At 39.9% G+C, this 25560-nt stretch overlaps 1 protein-coding gene across 2 annotated transcripts in view; it reads left to right on the forward strand.

Annotated features, from left to right (window-relative positions):
• The window catches only part of RhoGAP100F (Rho GTPase activating protein at 100F), a 271546-nt gene that overhangs the window by 102518 nt on the left and 143468 nt on the right, over positions 1-25560 (forward strand). For both annotated transcript variants that reach the window (XM_090386878.1, XM_090386879.1), the window contains exon 3: positions 19558-21133. In XM_090386878.1, coding sequence (XP_090243004.1) covers positions 19558-21133 — 1576 coding nt within the window. The remainder of the gene's footprint in view (positions 1-19557; positions 21134-25560) is intronic.

Raw genomic sequence — 25560 nt, forward strand, 5'->3', positions numbered from 1 at the left:
ATACACTGGTCGGCATCGATTTCCTCCCTGAAATAATTTCGACAGGTTTTTGTAGGAAATATGCTAAAAAAAACCCTCAGATATGTGCTTAAAAAGTTCTCATCACCCTCAGTTTTCAAATATCGTAGGTTAATGACTGAAAACCAAGACCTGTCGTTCTATAAGGCTCCATTTCCTACATTCGCATTTAGACTTTTTTCCTGAAAAGTTGGAAGCGGTCTCCGATGAATATGGTGAAAGGTTTCACCAAAATATTTCTCAAATGGAAAAAAAGGTATCAGGGAAGATGAAGTACATATATGTTGGAAGACTACTGTTGGAATCTCGTATGGGACACACCAATGGACAATTATAAAGGACAAAAAACGAACGACAAAATAAGTGTTTTGTTTTCAGATAAACATTTTTGTAAATGGAATAGGGTTAACAGACCTATTGCTCAATATGTAGTACTATGTAACATTTTCTTAAAATATATGAAATCCTTTTTACTAGAAACGTTTTGACTTTAATCCCGTCTCCCTTAAAATTGGTGAGTTACAGCAACGTGGTTGCCATATTTGAATTGAACAATGTCAGACTACAAGAATCACGCTGAATTTTAATAAGGAGCGGAATTTATTTTTTTTTTTTCCGACCATTGAATTATCAGCAGTGATTTTTCATGCATTAAGAATCAGCAGATAAAAGAACCACTAGGTGGCAGTGATCACGGTGTATTAATATTTCGGAAATAAAGGCTTTTGAGACAATATGTTTATAGGACTTTTGTTTCTTATTTTTAGCTGTAAAATGAATTGTGATCAAGAAATTTGAGTACTAATTTTTATCTCAAAACTGCGGAGTTAGTAGGTTGTGACTTGTGGCAACGTGGTCGATGCATGAATCAATCACACGTTTATCTGCAGTCAGTCGGAATTAGGGCGCATTGAATAGAAGGTTTTTATGTGTTTCGTTGCATTTTAAAATGAGCGACTTTACTGAGAAGTGAATTTGTATTACATTTTGTTTAAAATTAGGGAAACAGAAACCAACGAAATGTTAAAAATAGCTTTCAGGCTTTTGGAAATGCTGTGTCGTTTGAATACTTTTCAATGGTTTCACAAGTTTAAAGACTGTAGGTCGCTTATCCATCGAAGTCAGTCCTCGCTCTGACCGCCTTAACCTTCAAAACCCAATGAGTTAACTATCCGCTTAGTTGCTAGTGAAACTAACATTTCTTAGGGACATGTAAATCAATCTTAATACAAGACTTGGCTATGTGACGCGTTTCGGCCTCGCATCCTCACTGATGATCACAGAGTTCACGGCTCTCTCACGTCAGGATCTTCGTCACGTGCTGCTGACCCATATCTTTTTTCCAATAAGTGAATGAGTGTTAAGTGACAAAACAGCTAAAGCTAAGAGTAATAGCAAAAGATTCGGCATCTCAACTAGCTAGGTTATGTATTGCGTGCCTATAACTGTAGGAAAAACCAGAGCTTCAGGGAGAAAAACCATGAAATCCTCGCCTGGGACACAATAACTCAGCCGTGTTGTGAAAAAAACCCATAGAAATTCCTCGCGTCATTGACGGAATTCGAACCCAGGCATTTCACCCAGTGTAGGAAGGACGGTGATTAAATCCACTGTGCTATCTTCCACCATTGCTGTTGCCGAATCATGAGTGCATGGCTATGATCCAGAAACAAAGGCCCAGTTTTCGCAATGAAAGACTCTTCTGCACCACCAATAAAAGCAAGACTGTCTCAATGAAATGTGAAGATTGTGCTTATTATATTTTTTGACGGACATAGCAATGTTCATTATGATTTTTCCAGCATAGACAATGAACAGGAACTGCGCTTGCACTTTTCATTCAAGAATTTCTTGTGAAACACTTCATCGTTGTGGTCGCCCATCCGCCATATTCATTGGATTTCGCTCCCTGTTTTTTTTTTGTTTTTTTTCCAAGCTTAAAGCCCTCTTGAAAGATAACAGATTTACGACGACTGAAAAAAATTATTCAGAAAGCGACATAGGAATTATTACCAATCCCAAAAGAAGCCTGTGGAGAATTCTTCCAGAATTTGCAAAAGTGTTGGAATTAGTGTACACAGTTCCAAAGAGACTACGCCGAAGGAGATCCACCCAAACAGCTGGTAAGGTTAATCATTTTCCAAATAATTAAGTTCAGTCCCCGAACCTCTTGGTCACACCTCGAATTCTGCTACTTTTGTTCCATGAAATTTAAAAAACGTTGTATATCCCTCCCTCAATAAATTCTTTCAGATGTTCACGGAACCGTCCAGGCATTTTTAAACGGACCAAAGCCATTAAAATGTGGCTTGGTAGACCGTATACACGGTGTGCAAGTGCCTCCCAGCGCATCTTTTGAAGCAAGGCTTGAATTGGGTTGGCAGTGAGTGGAAGGATGTTCCCGGTCACTTGTGTTTGATGTCTGTTTGGTACAAGCGGTCAATGTTAGAGCATACCGTTCTGAGTTAATATTAACTCAGAACATTTTGGTTTGAAAGAAACATTAGTTCCTTTCAAACCAAAAAGACTAAAAAATCGTGAAATAAAGGAAGTATGTTGCGTTTTGAACTAGTATCGAAATGTTTTAAAGGCATGTGCACCGTACTAGGACTCTCACTCATCTAGCGTGTTTTAATTGAACAATCCTTTTATTATTAAAATAGTAGTAGTAGTAGTAGTAGTGGCATGTGATGCAAGAAAGCAAATGTATGAGCTTATGCAGCATCAGCCAAAAAAAAAAAAAAAAAAAAATCACACCATTCCCTCCAAATGCCTGTCCAGTTCCTCCTTAAATTTATTCAAGCTATCAACTTCCACGACAGATGGAAGTTTGTTCCAGCAATTAACCACCCGCTGGCTAAAGGCAAATTTCCGCACATCTATTCTACATCTGTCTTTTCTTAATTTGAATTTATGCCCCCTTAGGTTCGTAATCTGAACAAGTGGAAGGATCCCATCAGAATTCAGCGTGCTCAATCCATTCAAGGCCTTATATACCTCAATCAGATCACCGCGCAGGTGCCTAGTCTCCAGCCACTGCAATTTGCAGAACTTAAGCCTCTCTTGGTAAGAGGATCCCTTCATTCCCCTCACCAATCTTGTTGCCCTTCTCTGTACCCGCTCAAGTAAATCTACATCCTTCCTAAAATGAGGTCTCCAGACCTGTACGCAGTACTCAAGGCGTGGCCTGACCATTGCCTTATACAGAGGGATAATCACCTCCTTTTCCCTGCTAGCAAAATTCCTATATATCATTGACAAAACCCCATGACCTGCCCTGGCAGCCTGTCTGCATTGCTCAGAGAACTTCATATCTGACTGCACAATTACTCCCAGGTCTTTTTCATTTTCTACCACCTTAAGTGTAGTACCACACAGTTGGTACGTTTCTCTGGGGTTATTTCTCTCCATATGCAGTACTTTGCATTTATCAAGGTTAAACTTCAGTTGCCACTTCTTAGCCCATCTGCTCAAATTATCTAGATCCTGTTGCAGTAGCAGACTGTCATTAACAACCCTGCCAACCTTTGTATCATCTGCAAACTTCGACATTAAGCCTGATATACCTTCATCAATATCATTGATAAATATACAAAACAACAGTGGACCTAACACCGAACCCTGTGGGACTCCACTAATAACATTAGTCCAAGAAGAGCAGCACCCATTGATTACCACCCTCTGTCTTCTCCCACTTAACCATCCTTTTATCCATTGTAGCAACTTACCCTTAATACCATTCTGCTCCAATTTGTACAATAGTCTTTCATGAGCAACAGTGTCAAAAACTTTCCTGAAATCTAAATATATGATATCAAAATTATTTTTTGCATCCAGTTCCTTTGTAACCACATCATAATATCCTATCAAATTTGTCAGACAAGACTTTCCCTTAACAAACCCATGCTGTGTCTGAATTATTGCTGCAGTCTTGTCTAGATGATCCTGCAATGCATCTTTAACCAGCGACTCCATACTACTTCATCTTAAATATGTAACCGCTTTAAAAATTACTTCGCTCGTATTCTGAGAATAAGCGAGTTCATTCTGATTTACAAATGCCATCACTTCTTCCTTACGTGGACACATATTTCCATGTACAATTCGAGCTAATTAGGCTAAGCGAGCATTATTGCAGAGATAATTAAGTTGGTGATGGGGGTGAGGGCTCACATGAATATGCAGGCACTGGAAGGGAACAGTTGCTGGGATATAAGTTTTTAATTTCAGTTAAATATGGACTTCAAAGTGACAGATGTATACGCTTTACTGTGCCAAAAAAGCAATATTGGGTACATCCAATGATTGGGGCAGTTTTATAAATTATATAATAAAAAAATTAATGAAGCTAAAAGATACTTCAGAATATCAAATAAGATTACATAAAATAAGGTTACTTAAGATTTCTTAAATTAACTAAATTAAATTAGCTTCACTGTTCTCAATACTTTAGAACAGTAAAGGACTACCAGTCTTTGAAGATTCATATATAAAGTTTTAAATACAGTAATATCATTTTAGATAAGGTACTCTTCCTAACATAGCTTACACAATCCAACAAAATTTTAAGAGCACGCACAATTATTTAATCTGATTGTTAGAACCGTTTACGGACGTAACAGTCCTATCTACAGATGTTTCAATGTACTGAATACCAATTACCGTCTCAAGTAAACGATTTCAGGCTATCGAAACCTCATCCGGCCCCCTTAAAATTTCTAGAAAAGGTACTTCTATTAATCTTATCCAAGAAACTTTTCCGCATCATTCCGAAGCAGTTTTACACTGCTGGCTCTGCCCACCTGGCCTCCGTAGCCAGGTGGGCAGAGCCAGCAGTGCGTAGCACACGCTTCTTGATTAGACCGGGGTTCGAACCCGTGACCATCAAATACGGAGGATGCGGAAAGGTCAGGGAATGACCACCGCATATCCCCGGAGCAATATGGCCTTAGTTGCTAATGCTCCTAAAAACCAAATAACAACAACCGAAGCAGTTTCACTTCACAGTGCCCAATAAATCCACAGTAACAACTTTCTGCAACTCAGTTAGCTATATTAGGCGCCTTTTAAAACATATCCTGGATGGCAATTATTTACGTCGATATCAAAGCAGCCTTTGATAGTGCGAGCGTTTTGCATCTTGTACAATCTATCTTCAAAATAAGTGGGACTTACTAGCCTTCCTTAAGGCACAATTGACGAACAGGCGTGTCCATCTTACCATTCAAAAGAGGACCTTCACCGGGAAAATATCGACTAGTGTACCACACTGGTGTCCCTCGTAATGAATATTTAGTATGTGCAGACAACATCAAACAACTGCAAAAATCTCCTCATTGGTATCAATGAAAATCTTCCGGCACTTGCCAGCTTTCTACAAAACTTTGGACTGCACCTCAATTCTGACAAATGAACCGTTATGGTGTTCTCCATAAAAAGCAACTTACTGTGATTCAACCAACAACTGGAGGGTCATTGATATCTTCAACTGCATGAAGATCTCGGTGTCCATTTAGACCGAAAGCTTAGGTTTGGTAACCATACTGAACATCTTAAGCAATTATATTGCCAACAATGGAGAGCGAAAAAGCATCTAATAAATAAATAAATAATAAATTTTCTGTTTATACTCTGGGACGACCACATGGTCAGAAGAGTTCACAAGATAGAGAGAATTCAATAAATAGCACCGTATTTAGCAGTCACGGGCTTGGACACCGGTCACTCAAATCGCGTGTACTTATGTTCTTGTTTATACTCCGGCACGACCATCAGGTCAGTGGAGTTTACAATAAATCAATCAATACAAATGTTAATCGTATTTAGCAGTCACGGGCTTGAACCCCGGTCCACTCAGAGCGTGTGCTACTGCACTCGCGCTCCTGACCACTCGGCTACGTCAAGCCTTCGTGCCGACCACTCAGCTACGGCGACCGCCAATATACGTTAATGAAAAAGAAACAAACAGCAGATACATGACGCAAGCATGGTATGGGGTTTTACCATGTTTTGGTGAAACAAATTAACAAAAAATTAAACACGAAAGTTTTAGAAAAATTATTTCCGAATATGTGGCGGATTCTTGGGCCACATATTTTATTATTTTTTAATACTGCGTTGGTCTTCCTTCCATGTCACAAAATAAATTACTTTTACAGCAAAGATGACTTTATGATAGATTTAAAAAAAAAACAAAAAAAAAAAACGCCGTATACAAGCAACAATAAAACCTGGAACGTCTGTTCAACTCTGTCTCGCGTCTCTGTGAAGAACACTGCAATAGGACCAGAAATGTGTTTGGTGTAGGTTTGTGTAAATAGTGTGCATATTCTGTTCTTGTGTTCTAGCCACTTGGCTACCCCAGAAGCATCAGTCACCTGGAGAGATTATTCTGGGTACTCGTCCACATTACGGGAGGGTGGGCCAGTACCAGTATGGCACAAACCGTCTCAAAAGAGACTCTGACCCACCTAGTGTTGAAAGAAGGTGGGCCAGGATTCTCTAGGGGCCCATTTCAGAGGGGGGAAAAAACATCCGTGATGTAGGTAAAAAAAAAGAAAAATAAATAAATAAAGAAAATAAATAAATAAAGAAATATAAAATAAAGAAAACTTTTAAAAATAATAATAAAATAAAAAATACAGAATAAAAATAAAGAAAAAATTTAAAAAAAAAAGTGCACTATATGTGCAAAACTGCACTGTTTATGCTTAGTTATGACTAAGTAAAATTCAGGAACACTAAGGTTCCATTCCAAAAGAATAGAAATCAAAAGAATAGTAGCTATGGTTGTTGATCCAAAAAAGCGATCCTTGAGGATCCTTTGGTCCTTGAGGTTGTCACAGACATTCTCTCAGATATGCCAGACAAGCTGTTCTTGCTACCTGGGAGTCTAAAACGCTGATGGAACTGATATTCGGGTGAGACTCAAGTCAAGTGGATCCAATTTCGGCGAAGTCCGGACGGTCTATGACAGCCAAATCCTCTGCTTGCACCTTCATGATGGTGGGACTGTTAGTAATCCTGGGTATAACCTTCATGCACAAGTACATGGTGGGTGACCACCCAGGTGTGAACCAACGTAAGCAGGGGTCGAGGTGTGGCGCCCATACCACATGGAGGAACGCCGCCCCTCTATTTTACCAGGCAGTACTAGGTGGTAGATGACTCTCATCAACCGGTGAAATACCACCACTTTGCTTATTGGAGGCTTGAAGTGGTGGAACCCATGTTTAGTCTCTAGAGCTAAGTTCCGGCCAACCCTTCCCTATCTCTTCCATCATGCAGTATGATTGATGATTTTTGAGGTTATGATGAATGTCGTGGCGAGATCCAATATTCCTTACATTTCGAGGGTACAGCTCTAAAACGGTGTTCGCAGGCCGGCCGCTAGATAGTACACCGGACCAAACCTATTGGTAACTCTCTAGGAGGCTTCCGGATCAGCTAGTATATAATCTTGCTACTTCTACTCTGCCAGATAGTGACTGGAGGGAGTCCGAGTAGTGTGTATGCGGGGAGCATTGTCGAGGCCACGTTATGTCAAGGATCTGGGTATATTCTTACCACATGTACGCCATATCCAAAAATTGCATTACTTCATACAGCATGTCCCACCCACTTTTTCTTACTATTGAATACACCATGAATTGTCAAACTAATAGAGCAAGCTTATCTGCGAAAAGATCTAAACCTCCCAAGGACTTCCTAATTCATTTCACAAATATACGTGGTCTCAATTCCAATCTCAACTATGTCCATTTCCACTTGCAGTCTTCCAAACCCCATGTACTTTTTCTGACTGAATCTCAGTTATCAGTTGATTCAACTACTGCTCATCTCAGATGTCCAAATTATTTGCTGTATGATTCCTTTCGCCTCAAAGGTGGTACTTGTGCATATGTCCGTTCTGATATTCCCTGTCAAAGACTTGGCAATTTGGAATCTCCTCTCTTTGATCTTCTCTGGCTTAAAATCTCTCTACCTCATTGTGTAAAATTCATCTGTTGTCTCTACCGTTCTCCCAACTCCACTAATCACTTGGAGCTCTTTGACTTCCTCTCTTTGCAACTTGACTTTCTCCAGTCCAGCTTTCCTAACAGTGAGGTAATTTTCCTTGGTGATTTTAACGTTCACAACTCCAGCTGGCTTCCGTTTTCTAGTCACACCGACCCAGCAGGTCAAGATGCTGAGGCTTTTGCAATTACTAATGACCTAGCACAGATTGTTCATTTACCTACAAGAATACCGCCAATCATACAGCCAATACGCTTGATCTTTTTTTCACAAACAACCCTTATAAGTACAAGGTTGAAGTGAGAGGTCCTTTAGGCACTTCAGATCACAACTTGGTGACTGTCTCTTCTCCAATGGAACCTTTATCTCATGGCTATTCCCAACCTCGTATTGTTTGGCATTACAAGAATGCAAAATGGGATGACCTGCGAGACTTCTTTTCTTCTTTTCCTTGGTCTGATTACTGTTTCAAAACTTCTGATGTCAACGTTTGCTCAGATCGTGTCAGTGAAAGTATTCTTGCAGGAATGGAATCCTTTATCCCACACTCAACTTTAAAATCTCGTCCTTTATCTAAACCTTGGTTTTCCAATAAATGTGCAAAGGCTGTCCAAAAGAAGAATGTTGCATATCGTAATTGGCTTGTTTCTAATTCTCCAGTTTCATTTTCTGCCTACACCAAAGCTCGCAACAATTGTAAAGCAGTTATTAATCAGTCCAAACTAGAGTTTGAACAGGCTAAGAGTAGAAAACTTGCTTCTTGCCCTAATGGTAGCCGAGCATTCTGGTCTCTTGCCAAAGCTATTGGCCGCAACTTTTGCCCATCTCTGCTCCCACCTCTGTCCAAACCAGATGGTTCTGTTGTCAATTCAGCCAAGGATAAAGCTGACCTGCTAGCATCCCCTTTTTCTTCCAGCTCATGTATTAATGATCTTGGTAAAACACCTCCCACCATTCCTAACACGCTCCATTCAATGCCTCCTGTGGTCTTCCGTTAAAAGGATATCAGCAGGATTTTGATGAATCTTGATGCTAAGAAAGCTCCAGGTCCTGATGGTATTTCTCCACTTGTTCTCAAAACCTGTGCTCCTGAACTTACTCCTATTCTTTGCCGCCTTTTTTCACTTTCTTATTCCAAAGGTGTTTTTCCTTCTGCTTGGAAATTTGCTCATATCCAGCCAGTTCCTAAAAAGGGTGACAAATCCCTCCCATCCAATTATCGTCCCATTGCAATTACTTCTACTCTTTCTAAAGTAATGGAGAAATCAATTAACCGCCAACTCTTAAACTACCTAGAAACGTTACGTCTGATCAACGATCGCCAGTATGGATTCCGTCAGTGTCGATCCACTGGTGAAATTCTGCCTTATGTTACCCATTTATGGACTAATTCAATGGAAAGGTTCGGTGAAACACAAGTAGTTGCTCTTGACATCTCAAAGGCTTTCGATCGTGTTTGGCTTAAAGGTCTTCTAAACAAGCTTCCATCTTATGGTTTGCCAACTGTTTTTAGTAATTGGTTATCCAGTTTTCTCTCTGATCGCTCACTGAGGGTGATGGTAGATGGCGCTCTGTCTTCTAACTTCTCCACTAATGCCGGTGTCCCCCAAGGTTCAGTTCTTTCCCCCACTCTTTTCCTCTTGAATATCAATGACCTTCTTCCATTGACTGGAAATTCTATCCATAGTTTTGCCGATGATAGCACATTGCATTCAACTTTCCATTTTGAGAAACCTTGTCCAGCTCAATCAGCTTCAGGTTCTCGAAAATCTGCTGCCAATTCCTTAAATGCCGATCTTCAGGTAATTCTCCAGTGGGGCAAAGACAACTTAGTTGATTTCAACCCTTCTAAAGCTCAGTCTTGTCTTATATCTCGCAAAAAGGATTCTTCTCCTCCTATGCTTATCTTTAGTGACACTCCGATTTCTAGGCAAAATGATATATCTCTTTTGGGGATTACCCTGACTTCTAATCTCTCTTGGCACAAGCACATTACAAATATTGCTTCCTCTGCATCTAAAAAACTTGGTTTTCTCTTTCGCTCTCGGCGTTACTTTTCTTCCAAACAGCTGCTCACTCTGTATAAATCGCAAATCCGTCCTGCCATGGAATATTGTTCCCACATTGGGGTGGTGCCCCCAAACCTCTCTCAGGCTTCTTGATTCCATTCAGAAGAGGGCAGTTAGGTTCATTAATGATTCATCTCTAACAGAGTCTCTCCACTCGCTTTCTCATAGACGCACTGTTTCTGCTGCATGCCTCTTCTACAGATACTTCCATGGGCACTGTTCTTCTGAATTGGCTTCTATAATTCCCGCTTTCTCTTTCAAAACAGTCCGAACACGTGCCGCCACCAGCCAACATCCATTTGCTGTCCAACGTCAAACCCACAGAACCAACTTTTCATCTTCCTCATTTATTCATTCAACTGCCGTTTTCTGGAAGAACCTTCCTTCATACATATTTCCTGAAAATTACAATCTACAGGAGTTCAAGTCCAATATCAACAAATATCTTCTTTCGTCTTCTCAACCTCCAACCCAGGCACGGTCCTAAGTACTATAGGTTCTAATACCTCTCGTGTTTGGGGTTCTCATAAAAAAAAAAAAAAAAAAAAAAAAAAGCGATGGCAGATATTGCCTCAAAGCTATTGCCAAGTCGCTCTAGGTGTTAACTGTCTTACACCCATATTCCTTCTCCTCCCAAACGCATTTTTAGCAAAGTTCTGTAAAGCCTGAAAAGTGGAGACATCGATTAGTAGATTAGGCTCATTTCCCGGAGAGAAGTTATAAACTTCTGATTTAAGAATATTCCTAAAGTGCTCATACAAGTGATAGGAGAACAACACATGATTCCAGGTTTAAACTTCGCCACAAGAAGAACAATCTGTTGTCGATAATCAAAATTTAAACAGTTTGTCATTAAGGTATCCGTGTCCTATAATAATGATAGAAGCATATAGATCAAGGTTAAACCATTTCGAAACTGTTTTATTCAACAGGAATGTCACATCTGGTATGAAGAACTTAGTTACAATTCCCCGGGAGGAAGTGTCCAAGCGAACCTGCCACTCATTTATTAATTCATTCCAACAACGTTGTCTTTCTGTATGTCTTTACTATTATCGATGGTAACTCCGAGAAAAGGAGTTACTAGCAGGAATTTTTTCTTTTAATGTCTAACAGAGTCCTCTAAAGACCATATGATAATCAAGGGGGAGAATTCCTGCCAAAATCTGTAAAGTAAAGCTGAGGTGGAGACAGTTCTGCACACACGTAACATTATTAACAACGTCAGTCTTTAAGAGAGGCCAGTTTGGCCTGAGATTTAGCTGTCCCCACCCTATGGAACCAAGCTCCAGCTGCATAGATCACCATAGGGAGAAATGCATATGAGCATATTCAAACTACGTATTCCATTTCGTACAGGCTTCCGTTGCTTCCAGAATAGAACACATTGTCCACTGTGATAATACAGTGGTTCGACGCTTGTGACTCGCTTTCAGAGGTCTGAGTTCAATTTCCGTCGATGAGTGAAGGAATTTATAAAATCCTCTTAAATCGAAGTTGTAGTAATCCGAACTCCGGTGGAAACAGAGTAGTTTCCACCAGTGAGTTATTCCAGGTTGGCCCACGTAGTAGCACAGTAGTAGTAGTAGTAGTGGCACTTGATGCAAGAAAGCAAGTGTAGGAGCTTATGCAGCATCAGCCAAAAAAAAAAAAAAATCACACCATACCCTCCAAATGCCTGTCCAGTTCCTCCTTAAATTTATTTAACCTATCAACTTCCACAACGACAGAGGGAAGTTTGTTCCAGCAATTAACCACCCGCTGGCTAAAGGCAAATTTCCGCACATCTATTCTACATCTATCCTTTCTTAATTTGAACTTATGTCCCCGTAGGTTCGTATTCTGAACAAGTGGGAGGATACCATCAGAATTCAGCGTGCTCAACCCATTCAAGGCCTTATAGACCTCAATCAGATCACCGCGCATGTGCCTAGTCTCCAGCCACTGCAATTTGCAGAACTTAAGCCTCTCTTGGTAAGAGGATCCCTTCATTCCCCTCACCAATCGTGTTGCTCTTCTCTGTACACGCTTAAGCAAATCTACATCCTTCCTAAAATGAGGCCTCCAGACCTGTACGCAGTACTCAAGGCGTGGCCTGACCATTGCCTTATACAGAGGGACAATCACCTCCTTTTCCCTGCTAGCAAAATTCCTATATATCATTGACAAAACCCCATGACCTGCCCTAGCAGCCTGTCTACATTGCTCAGAAAACTTCATATCTGACTGCACAATTACTCCCAGGTCTTTTTCATTTTCTACCACCTTAAGTGTAGTACCACACAGTTGGTACGTTTCTCTGGGGTTACTTCTACCCATATGCAGTACTTTGCATTTGTCAAGGTTAAACTTCAGTTGCCACTTCTTAGCCCATCTGCCCAAATTATCTAGATCCTGTTGCAGTAGCACACTGCCATTACTGTCATTAACAACCCTGCCAACCTTCGTGTCATCTGCAAACTTCGACATTAAGCCTGATATACCTTCATCAATATCATTGATAAATATACAAAACAACAGTGGACCCAACACCGAACCCTGTGGGACTCCACTAATAACATTAGTCCACGAAGAGCAGCACCCATTGATTACCACCCTCTGTCTTCTCCCACTTAACCATCCTTTTATCCATTGTAGCAACTTACCCTTAATACCATTCTGCTCCAATTTGTACAGTAGTCTTCCATGCGCAACAGTGTCAAAAGCTTTCCTGAAATCCAAGTATATGATATCAAAATTATTTTTTGCATCCAGTTCCTTTGTGACCACATCATAATAACCAATCAAATTTGTCAGACAAGACTTTCCCTTAACAAACCCATGCTGTGTCTTAATTATTGCTGCAGTCTTGTCTAGATGATCCTGCAATGCATCTTTAACCAGTGACTCCATTATTTTACCCGGAACAGAAGTTAAACTAACTGGTCTGTAATTACTCGTGTCACCCTTCGAACCTCCTTTGTGAATTGGGGATACATTTGCACATCTCCAGTCCGTGGGAACCTCCCCTGAATCCAAGGATGCTCTCATAATTATGGCTAAGGGTTTGCTTAGTTGCTTTGCCGCCTCCTTTAATATAACTGGATAGATCCCATCCACCCCAGGTGCCTTTCTTATGTTTAACTTCAACAATTTCTCCTCCACTTTGCTCTCAGTTATTACAAAATCATTAAGCACACTGCTACAATTTGATAACCTTCTTCCATTTTCAAACTGTAATAATTCCTCACGTGTGAATGTAGAATGCAGTTAGTATAATCATCTTCCTACACACACCGGGTAAAAGAGACCTGAGTCCGAATCCCGTCAATGCCTGAGGAATTTTTATGGGTCATTTTCACAACGTGGCCGAGTTAGTCGGGCTCAAGCGAAGGTTGAGTGGTTTTTTAGCATTAGCATTAGTAGAGGCATTTGATGCAAGAAAGCAAGCTTATGCAGCATCAGCCAAAAAAAAAATAAATAAATAAAAATAAAAAAATAATAATAAATAAATAAATAAATGAATAAAAAAATAACCAATTCCACTTCATCCCTCTGTTCGTTCGAAATACCTGTCCAGCTGAGCCTTAAACTTATTTAGGCTATCAACTTCCACGACAAGGGATGGAAGTCTATTCCACCAACCAACCACCCGCTGGCTAAAGGCAAATTTCCTCACGTCTATCCTACATCTGTCTTTTCTCAATTTGAATTTATGCCCTCTCAGGTGATTATTCTGAGCAAGAGGAAGAATCCCATCAGCATTGAGCATGCTCAAACCATCCAAGGCTTTATACACCTCTATCAGATCACCTCGCTGGTGCCTAGTCCCCAGACACTGTAATTTGCAAAACTTAAGCCTTTCTTCGTAAGAGCACCCTTTGTTCCATTCACTAATCTTGTTGCCCTTCTCTGTACTCGTTCCAGCATCTCTACATCCTTCTTGAAATGAGGCCTCCAGACCTGTATACAGTACTCTAGGTGTGGCCTGACCATTGCCTTATACAAGGGAATAATCACCTCCTTATCCCTGCTAGAAACATTCCTATATATTATCGACAATACACCATGAGCTACTCTTGCAGCCCGTCTGCACTGCTCAGAAAACTTCATATCTGCCTGCACAACCACCCCCATGTCCCTTTCATTCTCTACCACTGTCAATGTAGTACCACAGAGTTGATACGTTGCTCTGGGGTTGCTGTTTCCCATATGTAGTACTTTACATTTGTCAATGTTAAACTTCATTTGCCACCTCTCAGCCCATCTGCTCAACCTTTCCAGATCCTGTTGCAGCAGCATAGTGTCAGTAGTGTCCTTGACAACCCTGCCAACCTTTGTATCGTCTGCAAACTTGGACATTAAGCTTGATACACCATCATCAATATCATTTATAAATACAGAAAACAATAATGGACCCAATACTGAACCCTGAGGGACTCCACTAATAACATTAGTCCATGATGAGCAGTGTCCATTGATTACCACTCTCTGTCTTCTCCCCCTCAACCACCCCTTTATCCATAGCAGCAATTTGCTTCCAATGCCACACTGCTCCAATTTGTGCAGCAGTCTTCCATGTGCAACAGTATCAAAAGCCTTTCTAAGATCCAAGTATATAATATCAAAGTTATTCCCTGCATCCAGTTCTTTTGTGACTGCATCATAGTATCCAATCAAATTGGTCAGGCAAGACTTCCCCTCAACAAAACCATGCTGTGTCTGAGCTATAACTGAAGTCTTGTCTAGATGATCCTGCAGTGCTTCTTTAACCAGTACCTCCATTAATATTCCAGGAACAGAAGTTAAACTAGCAGGTCTATAATTACGTGTGTCGCCCTTTGATCCTCCTTTGTGAATTGGGGTCAAATTTGCACATCTCCAGTCCATGGGTACTTCCCCTGAGTCCAAGGAAGCTCTCATAATTATGGCTAAGGGTTTGCTTACTTCCTTTGCTGCCTCCTTTAATATAACTGGATAGATCCCATCCACCCCAGGTGCCTTTCTTGTATTTACCTTCAACAATTTCTCCTTCACTTTACTCTCAGTTATTACAAGATTCTCTAGCTTACTGCCAGAGTTGAATACACCTCTGGCATTCCCCTCGCTGAATAACTCCTCATGTGTGAATGTCGATTTCGGAAACTTTTTAATTTCGGAAACTCTGGTTTTCCGTCCAGAAAACAGCAAATCGACCACCGAACACACAAAATATAGGGACATATTATATAGACTTAGTGTAGCCTAAGCTGTTGATGCTTCTAAAATGCAACCGAACAGTTTATAAATGCAGTGTATTGCAAGTACTGTATGAGCGGTCATCTAACTGCAGGATCGTAAAGCGAGCTATGTATGACGAGTTGGGGACTCTCTTCATCTTTCGCGATTTGTTTTGCTAATACGTAGTAACCTCAACTGTTAAGAAACTGCTCGGTTTTTTTTTTAATTCTTAAGTATTATTCAAAGTAACTAGGTTTATGTAAATACAGTAGTATTTAGAACCTATTCTTTCGTAACTAGTTCCAATTGTTAACGTCTGAGTTCAATGGCTGAATATGTCTGGTGTCAGTGTTAAAGGGAAAAAATGCAGACTTTATTTTATAGTTAGGTGACAGAAGGGGAAAGAATTGAATGATTTTGGTAATTCCCACTGCGCTGTATATTTGCATTAAATTTGAGTAAATTATTGCTAGAGAGTTCCAAAATCCTTCAAAACTAGGAAACAATGCAGTGCAATGCAGAAAACGAGGCACTTGGGGATAATTTCGTTCTGAGTTACAAATGCTATCATTTCTTCATTACACGTACAGTTTCATTTAATCATATAGCAGTTATATATTCAGCTTCGTCTTTTAATATGCAGCTTATAAAGCAGAGATCTATTGTTTGGCGTGCATTTTGCACATTATTCGTTCCTAATTTCTTACATTAAAGATTCTTCCACAGTATATGGAAAGAGCTACCTACCTACCAAATTTCTCAGCCCACCGGGGACAGAGGAACTTGGTGAGGTTTTTAATCACGGTGACCGAGTCGGTTGATTAAAAAAATAATAATAATACACACACACACACACAAAATACACAGGTAATCATGAAGAATGTGCTTAACTTCAGTGGCACATTTTGATCTCCGTTTTCGATATGCCAATACCACCAAAACAACCAACAGTCTTAACTTCAGGTTGTGATTTCTCAGGCCATTTCAAATTGAAAAAAAAAAATGTATTTCATATGTATACAATCTGGTGATTGGATGATTGAATTTTAAAAATGGATATGGAGTTTTGAATGGTAAAAAAAATAAAAAAATAATAATTAATGAAAAAATAAATAAGAATAAGTAGACATACACATCAAGTAAGTGTTTCTTCATTCTAGTACGTGTTTGCTTACCTTTATTTATTTATTTCTGAAATTATTTTTGTTATATTTTACCATTCGAAACCCTATAGCCATTTTTCGAAATTCGAAATGACGTAGCTGCCCAACCGCTTACAATCGGTTGGGCAGCTACGTCATTTCGACCCATGCTGAAATAGCAATTTTTACTCTGAATGGCCTCAGAAGTTATTCGCAGACTTCTTTAAAACTAGTTCTAGCTCTACTAATTCCAAAATGAATGATCACCCCATACAGTGAATACACTTATGCCACGCTCAATTATGTCTATCTCAGAACATGACATAAAAAAAAAACAATCAAAACATAAAATCCTACTCTTCTCCTGGCCTCGATAGTATTACTTCTTTATTTGTTAAGGAATGTTAGGCTGAGCTCCAGCAATTTCTTCAATTGCTCAATAAGTCTCTACAATCTGGAACATTTTCCGATCCTTTGAAAATAAAAAATTAAGATTATACATACCCTCAAACAGGATGATTCACAAAATGGTCTAAAGGAGCGTATGCTCATTTGAGAGGAAGGGGACTACTTTCTTCAGTTCTTTTGCTTATCACTCCACTTACCTATTCCTCGCGGGAAGCGCAATGTCTCTCTCTTTCTCACCGTTTGTAAAAGGACGGATTCAATTTTCGTTGCCAGCCAAAATTCAGAAATACTTTCTATTAGGGCTGGAGCAACTTTTGAGGTTTTTCACACAGTGACCGACTCGGTAGGTCTCTGGAAAGGATTTTCTCACCTCCAAGAAACTCTGAGTTTTCACCAAGAAAAACGACCACAAAATACGCGCAACTTACAGATACAGGTAGCTCGAAGCATCATGGTCAAAACTGCCTCGGACCAAACTCCAAAAGAACAGCAAAAGAAAAAAAAAAAAAATTCCGCTTCCCCACATTATTCTGAGTAGTTGTCAGTTGTAAACTTTTCCGCGTATCATTTTGGAATACTTGCAAAAAGGGTGGTTTGCTTCTTTAAAAAAAAAAAAAGAAAAGAAAACAAGGTACTCGTAGATAGCGTAAGTATTGCGTAATATTTCAGGGAAGGTTCCGTTGTTTCTTAAATTAAGTGAATTTTTCCATTTTCTAAATTAATACACATGAAACCTAAATAATTCATTAACTTTTTCTTCAATTACTAAATAATATAACTAATAAATATATATAATTGCAATTCTATTCATTCGCTCATTAACTGCTTATTAACTTTTTACTACTTAATTACTAATGAATTAATTAATATATACAAGAAATTATTTTATTTTCAGTCACGTAACTCGAAATAATTGTTTATTTCCTCCTAGATAGAAAAAAAAAAAAAAAAAAAAAACACTTTCCTTCTTAAAACAGCCACTTTAGTAATCGCAGCTCTTAAACCGAGAACTTTCCTTTTCTACGCATCCACCATGTTGTCCATCAATCCTGAAATTCCGGCACTGCAACAAACAATGTGCAGTGGCTCCCAATGTTTTGTAACTGAAGTCACACTTTAAGTTAAAAGACGAATATTAACGGGACACCGAAATAGCTTTGCCATCGAACTCAATGGACTTTTTCCTAATTTCGCGGCATATCGATGTATGTATGATCCACCCTCCTAGATAACTTCTGTACAGGGATGTCTGATTAATAAACTGATAATAATAATAATAATAATAATAATTTACCAGTTGACCAAACAAAGTTTACCATACTACAAGTACGAATCCCAGGGAGTACTAGAGACCCCAACCCACAAGCTGCATTGGGACTGCGCCATAATAACGGATAAGACCTCCCGCACAACAGACCAGACATAACCCTTGTGGACAAGATGGAAAAGGCTACATACCTGTATGACATTGCAGTGCCCAACACTGGATGTCCAGAAAATGTCCAGAAAACCAACGAGGAAAAAATTAGGAAGTACACGAACCTAAGACATGAGGTCAAGGAGATGTGGTATATGCAAGAAGTAACGACCATCCCGATCATCGTGTCAACCACAGGTATGGTGCCAAAGACCCTACATAGCAACTTAGTAGCAATAGGTCTCCCAGAGAACACCTACAAGGAACTCCAGAAAGTCGCAATTCTGAACACCTGTAGGATAGTCAGAGAGTTCCTCGACCTCTACCTTTTGGTAGCAATACCCGTCACTAAGTGGAATCCCCCAATCTGGAAGAAATAATATAATAATAATAATAATAACACTTGAAAAGGGTCGTGGCACACCAATATGCCGAGGTTCCAATAGCAGTGGTTCCCAATGGGAATCGTTGGGAACCACTGCTGTACAGTATATGGATAATATGCGCGTTATGAAAACAGAAATAAATAACTGCTGAATTTTTAACTGTCCGATTTTTATTCAATTTAAATCCTGGTTCATGAAATCAAGAAATTTTCATGAATATAAAATTTTATGAAAATCCATCCACTGGGATCGAGTTGTTTCATGTGGAAGGATAGACATGGCGAAGCAATAGGCACTTTTAAGCATTTGCGTTGAAGCCATTAAAAAAAGGAGACTCTAAGAACCCACCTGAAGTTCGCCTACCACCACCACCACCACCACCACCATCCTGACCTGTTTCAGTATTTTTTGGCGCTTGTACGATGAAACCACTCACTTTTGAAACACAGCGACCGCTCTTATGGACAGTCTTGGCTGATGATATTGAATATAAATAAATAGGAATAAGAAAAATCAGTGTAGCCCGTTCTTTGCAGACTAATTTTCGATATTTTATTTGATATTATGAAAATTAATTGATACGTTTGTGGTTACAACTTTATCCACGTTATATTCCTCTGCAGCTTGACACTGTCAGAGCTCTATTTATTTATTTTGTGAATTATCATAAGAATTTTTCTAAGATATTGTGTCTTCCACACTGGAATTCAGTGCCCACAAATATCTTATTAAAGTACATACTTACTGTACTCTCTTTTTTTTTGCAATAGGATAACAATAGTTTTTGAGCTTTCTGTGAATATCCGTTCTTAATTTTTTAACAATACGAACAGAATTGATGAGAGAAGTTGATATAAACTTCACACCTCATTCCATTGTTACCTTTTTCCTTTATTCCTTAGGAATCAAGGGAAGCTTTGGAATCTCAGGCCGAAGAAGGAATCAGAAGGGCCGGACCGTCCCGTCCCAGAATACCTCATGGACAGATGCCGGAAATGGTGATCCAGAGCGACTTCCGGAAAGTAAGCGGAATCTCCACAGAAATTTTCCGTCAAATCGAAGCCGTAGAAAATGACTTCGATGCCACAACAGCGGCCCATCTGGAGGCGGCGGAGAAAAGGGGAGAAATGATAATTCATCTGCTCGACCCCTGCACTCTGGGGCGGGCAGGAGCGGAAGCATATCGAAAGTACTTGGCTGCGGCGGACAGTACTCATATCGTGCAATTTGTTGAGATAATCAAAAGACCAGGACAAACGTTAGGGTTGTACATAAGGGAAGGGGACGGGCTACGGGCAACAGAAGGGGTTTTTATCTCGAGAATCGCTCTCGAGAGTGCCGTCTATAACAGTGGAATGCTTAAAGTTGGAGATGAAATTATGGCTGTGAATCTCGTTGACGTTAGGCACATGAGTCTCGATGATGTGGTCATAATCATGTCGATTCCGCGCAGGCTGGTATTGACCATCCGATCACGGATATGTGGTGGGAAGTTACGAGAGCTGGCAGCCCGAAAGAGTGCCGAAGTTCGACCTCCTGTAGTAGTATTTAAGAAGGAGGTAAAGGAAGAACTTGAAGAAAGTAACAGCAATAGTGAAAATGGCGTTTTACTTCGTGCCAGGACCAAAGGTCTTCCCGCTGATGTTCCTGCCGTGGCGGTAGCCCTCGATGACCGAGAACCGTACGTTCACGAGGACCAGTGTCTCTACTACAATTCGCAACCTCGGGCTGCGAAAATGCACGAAACAGTTGCTAGAATGGAAGAAGAGGCATGGAAGAGGAAACCCGAGCGCCACCCTCACAGGCCAATGGTAGTGACGAGGCAGCCGAAACCTCAGAGATATCCAAAAACTTTGGAAAGTCTGGCAGAACAAGTCCACACTTTCTATTCGGGACGGCCAGGAGAGAGTCGAAGGACCCACTACCCATCGCACACGCTTATGTATCCTCGCGCAGAAAGAAGTTCAACTTCTCGTCATCGCTACTGGGACGAACACGGGACCTCCATAAGGAGGTCAACAGGCATGTTGCGTGCAGAGAGCGAGCAGCGGATTCCCACCGCCGAAGAAGCCTACGACAGGTACACTTCTAGGAGCTTCCGTCGCAGCTTTCGGGTTCCACCAACTATGCAACACAGAGGTCGACTACGGCGGTATGACGATTCCAGAAATGTCGGTATACTGCGGCGGAGGTCGGTGATCGAGAGTTCCTCCGACACCGAGGTCCAGTCCGGCGGCACCAGAGAGTTCCTGCTCGCCCGCCAGCGGAGTCTGGGCCGCGCGGCCACACCTCGCAGCTACGGCCACGGCCGAAGCAATTCACTGCCACGGGCCCGTACCTCCTACCCTGACCACCGCAGGCACCGACAGTCGGTCCGTTTTGAGAAGACCTCTCTGCCTTATGACTCCCAAGAGGACAGCGACGGAGCTGTATCCGCGCCAGAGCTTCCAGCTACCAGAACAGGAAGAAGAAGCGGAGGTAGGTGAATGTTCTCAAGATAATATATACATACTTGAGAGAAAGAATTTTCAATTTGTATATAGACATTTTGAGTGTTTTACTTAATGCTCTTCCAGATGAAACCAATAGTCGATGACCGTACGTTTTTCACTACATATTTTTTGAAGCATCCACGTTTGGCCAGGTTGAAATCGCTTTCAAAAATGGCCATTAGTCTTGTTCTTGTTATCATCGCTTGGTTACAAATGGAAGCTATCAGAAAAACGAAGAGAATGTAAAATGTCCAGTCAACAACTCAACCTTCTTACAATTGTTTGATATGCACAGAAAATCCTTTCCGGTTCTTCACATGTATCGGCAATGTCATTGTACATACTCGATTACTAAAAATACGATATATTTTTAATGACGTTCCATTTCGTAGAATTTTCTGTTTTGACCTGTTTGTCTTCACATTAAGGTTCACTTCGGGAAACCAAGTAAAAGCCAATCAGTGGCGTTGATTTTCAATACAAAAGTTTATTTACAGCACTAGATTACAGAAGCAATTTCTCTTTCTAGTAGAGTAAAACACTCAGGACTTTTTCATATTGGTTAATGCTAATGAAATTTCAGATTTTTTAAGAGCAAAGCCAAGCCAATACTAGAAATTTTTCGCATTACTTTACTAATTTTCAGGGCATTTAAAATGACCAACAATGCATTTTTATAGAATATTTAAAATTTTTTTTATATTTCTGAGAATTTTTTAAAGATCCTATTGTCAATTTATATTTCATTTGTAATTCAGCTAATCAATCTGACCAAATCTATGCAATGAAGGAAATTCTTTTCATTATAATCTAAATATAGTAAAAAAATTTTTTTTTTTAAATTCGCATTCATTATTTGTTTTTATTAACTGCAATTATTAACGATCTGGACATTTAAATTTATATTTCATTTGTAATTCAGCTAATCAATCTGACCAAATCTATGCAATGAAGGAAATTCTTTTCATTATAATCTAAATATAGTAAAAAAATTTTTTTTTTTTAAATTCGCATTCATTATTTGTTTTTATTAACTGCAATTATTAACGATCTGGACATTTAAAATACCTAATAACAAAGTTTTATTAGTCATGTACCCCATGTTTTTAATCTTAGATTATAATCGGAATTAAACCGTAATAAAAATCCCCATTTTAAAAATGACAATGCACCTATTTTAAAGTTAGTTAATTACAGCAGCGTTTAAAAACTGAGAACTTCTTCATATTGCATTGATTAATGCTCATGAAATTGGTTTATCGATTACCATTCCAAATCGCGGTCTAATTAGGAACGTTAATCATAATTTAATGGAACAAAGATAACTCACGATTCTCATATTTTTGAGTAACCACAAACAAGATGAGTGCAGGGAAACGAGCGATTTTAAAACCCAGTTTTCTGAGTAGCGATGTGGTAGGGAGGATTTCGTCACCAGAAATATTCTTGTTCCCATCAAACCATTTAGTAATCATGGGACAGTGGCATGGTGCACAACGTGCTTTCAGCATAACGGCATTTTCTCATGGCCCACGCAACGTTGAAGAGCTGAAAGAAAGAAAGAAAGAAACAACGAATTCTTGAAGAAATTTCCAGAATTCCTTTGGAGATGCTACCCCAATCACGAAAGGTATTAAAACCTATAGTACTTAGTGTAATACGTTCAAATACCCTAGTACAGTGCGTGGGTAGAAGGTTGAGGGGACAAAGACGATATTACACTTGAATTTCAGGAAACATATATGAAGGAAGGTTGTTTCAGAAAGCTGAAGTTTAAGAGATAAATGAGGAAGAAGAAAAGTCAGTTCTGTCAGTTTGAAGTTGAACAGTAAATGAATGTTTCTTACAGAAGCCAACTCAAAGAACAGTGCACTGTTGCTATATTTATAGAAAAGGCATGCAGCAGAAAGAGAACTTCTATGAGATAGGGAGTGGAGAGACTTTGTAAGAGATGGGTCATTAATTAATCTGAGTGCCATCTTTTGAATGGAGTCCAAAAGCCTGACAGAGGTTTCGGGTACACCACCCAGCCAGATCCAGGAGCAATGTTCCAAGACACGGCGGATTCGAGATTTGTACAGAGTGGACAGTTGTCTGTTTCTTTAGTTGGTAGGTTGTGGTAGGGTTTTTGAAGCATCAGCGACTTAGATGGACAGTGGTGCTCCTTGAACCTCCTCCTCTAAGGCGAAGGTAGCATGGGCTTTCCTCCCGAGTTTCTGGGAGGAAAAACAGTGCTACCTTCGCCCGAGACCGACTAACCCAGCCACGTCGTGAAAAGGGTCCATAAAAATTCATCGCGTCATTGACGGGATTCGAACTCAGAACTTTCGCACCCGATGTGGGGAGGACGGTGATTATACTCACGAGGGTATAATCACCTGGTAAATGCTTAGAAGAAAAGTAAAGCTGAGAGTAAAAGAGAAAACCCAATTTTAAGATGCAGAGGAAGAAATATTAATGATGTGCTTATGCTAAGTAATATTAGAAGTCAGGGTAATTCTTAATAGAGACATGTGCTCTTTTCTGGAAACTTAATTGTCATTGAAGATAAGCACAGCAATGTACACACCTTTTTGCGAGATATAAACCAGGGCCGAGATTAGAAGAATTGAAATTAACTAAGTTATCTTTACCCAATTGGAAAATTACCTTGAGATCAACATTTGCGGAATTAGTGGTGTACACTGCAGACGTTGAAGCTGTTTGTGCAGGGCAAGATTTGTTAACCCATGGAAAGTGAAATGTGCTATATGGATTGGATTTCCAGTCAGTGGAAGAAGGTTATAACTACACAAGAGGAAAAGAATGGAAGAAAGAACTGAACCTTGGGGAACACCAGCATTAGTGGAGAGCTCGAAGATAGAGAACCATCTACCATCACCCGCAGGTAGCGTAGCGGTCAGGAAGAAAACTGTACACTCAATTGGAAAAAAGTAGGCAATCTGTACGATGGAAGCTTGTTAAGAAGACCTTTATGGCAAACACGATCGAAAGCTTTAAAATGTCAAGAGCGACTGCTTGAGTTTCGCAAAACTTTTCCATTGAATTTGTCCATAGCTGAGTAACAAACCAAAATATCAGAAGATTTAAAACATTAACCCAACCAATGAAAAGGAGAACTGAAATCTCTCAGATTATCCCATTTTGCATTCTTGTAGTACTAAACAACATGGGGCTGAGAACAACCACGAGAGAAAGGATCGATTGGAGAATAAATCATCACCAAGGTGCTGATCAGAGGTGCCAAGAGGACCACTCACCTTGACTGTGTACTTTGAATGGTTGTTCGTAAAAAAAAAGATCGAGAACTTTGGGTGTATGGTTAGGACTGTCATGTATTCTGGTACGTAAATGAATTATCTGTGCAAGGCCACTATAACTACAAAAGCCTCAACATCTCGAACAGCTGTTTCCATGTAAAGAAAATGGAAGCCAGTGAACATTGATATAGCCTTGGAAAATTACCTGACTGTTGGGTTGTTGTTGGTTGGGTTTTAAGAGCATTGGCAACTAAGGCCATGTTGCTCCGTGTATATTGTCTGTAAACTGCGTGTGTTCTGAGGTCGATTTTCCATTTTCTGGACGAAAAACTCGAGTTTCCGGGAGAAAAAAAAATCTCGCCTGAGACTGACTAACTCAGCTACGTTGTGAAAAAGACCCATAAAAATTCCTCCCGTAATCGACGGAATTCGAACTCAGGTCTTTTCCACCCGGTGTTGGGAGGACAGCGATGCTACAAACGATGTTGCTCACGAGGGCTCAATGTTGGGAAAGTTTGACTGGAGAAAGTCGAGTTTCAAAGACAGAAGTCAAAGAATTCAGAGTAATTAGCAGATTTGGGAGAACGACAGAGAGAGAAAGATGAATTTAATAGAATGGAATAGAGCCAAAGAAGGTAAAAAATAAGATATTCAAAATTATTGTCTCTCATACGAATATCAGGACGAACATATGCACAAGTGCTACCTTTAAAGAGAAAGAATGAGTACTGTGAATAATTAAGAGAATTACGATGAGCAGTGGTTGAGGTAACCGATAACTGAGTTTCTGTCAGAAAAATAAGTGGGACTTGGCAGACTATAAGTGGAAATGAACATCACTGAAGTGGAACTGAGACCAAGCATATCTGTGAAATGAATGAGCTTGTTTCTGGGAGGTTTAGATCTCTTCGCAGTTAAGTTTGTTATGTTAGCTTGACTATTCTTAATGCAATAGTAAAGAAATGGGGAGAGACAGGTTGCACGAAGTAATAAAATTTTTGGATATGGATTACATATAGCAACAAGAATAAATCCAGCTCCTTGACATAACATGGCCCCGACAATGTTTCCTGCATACATACTGCTGGGACTCGACTGCAGTCAGTGTCAGGCGGAGTACAAGCAGCGGGATTATACATTAGCTGCTCCGAAT

Source organism: Mastigoproctus giganteus, chromosome 12 (assembly GCF_048544385.1).
Source record: "Mastigoproctus giganteus isolate SK-2022 chromosome 12, ASM4854438v1, whole genome shotgun sequence".
NCBI lineage: Eukaryota > Metazoa > Arthropoda > Arachnida > Uropygi > Thelyphonidae > Mastigoproctus > Mastigoproctus giganteus.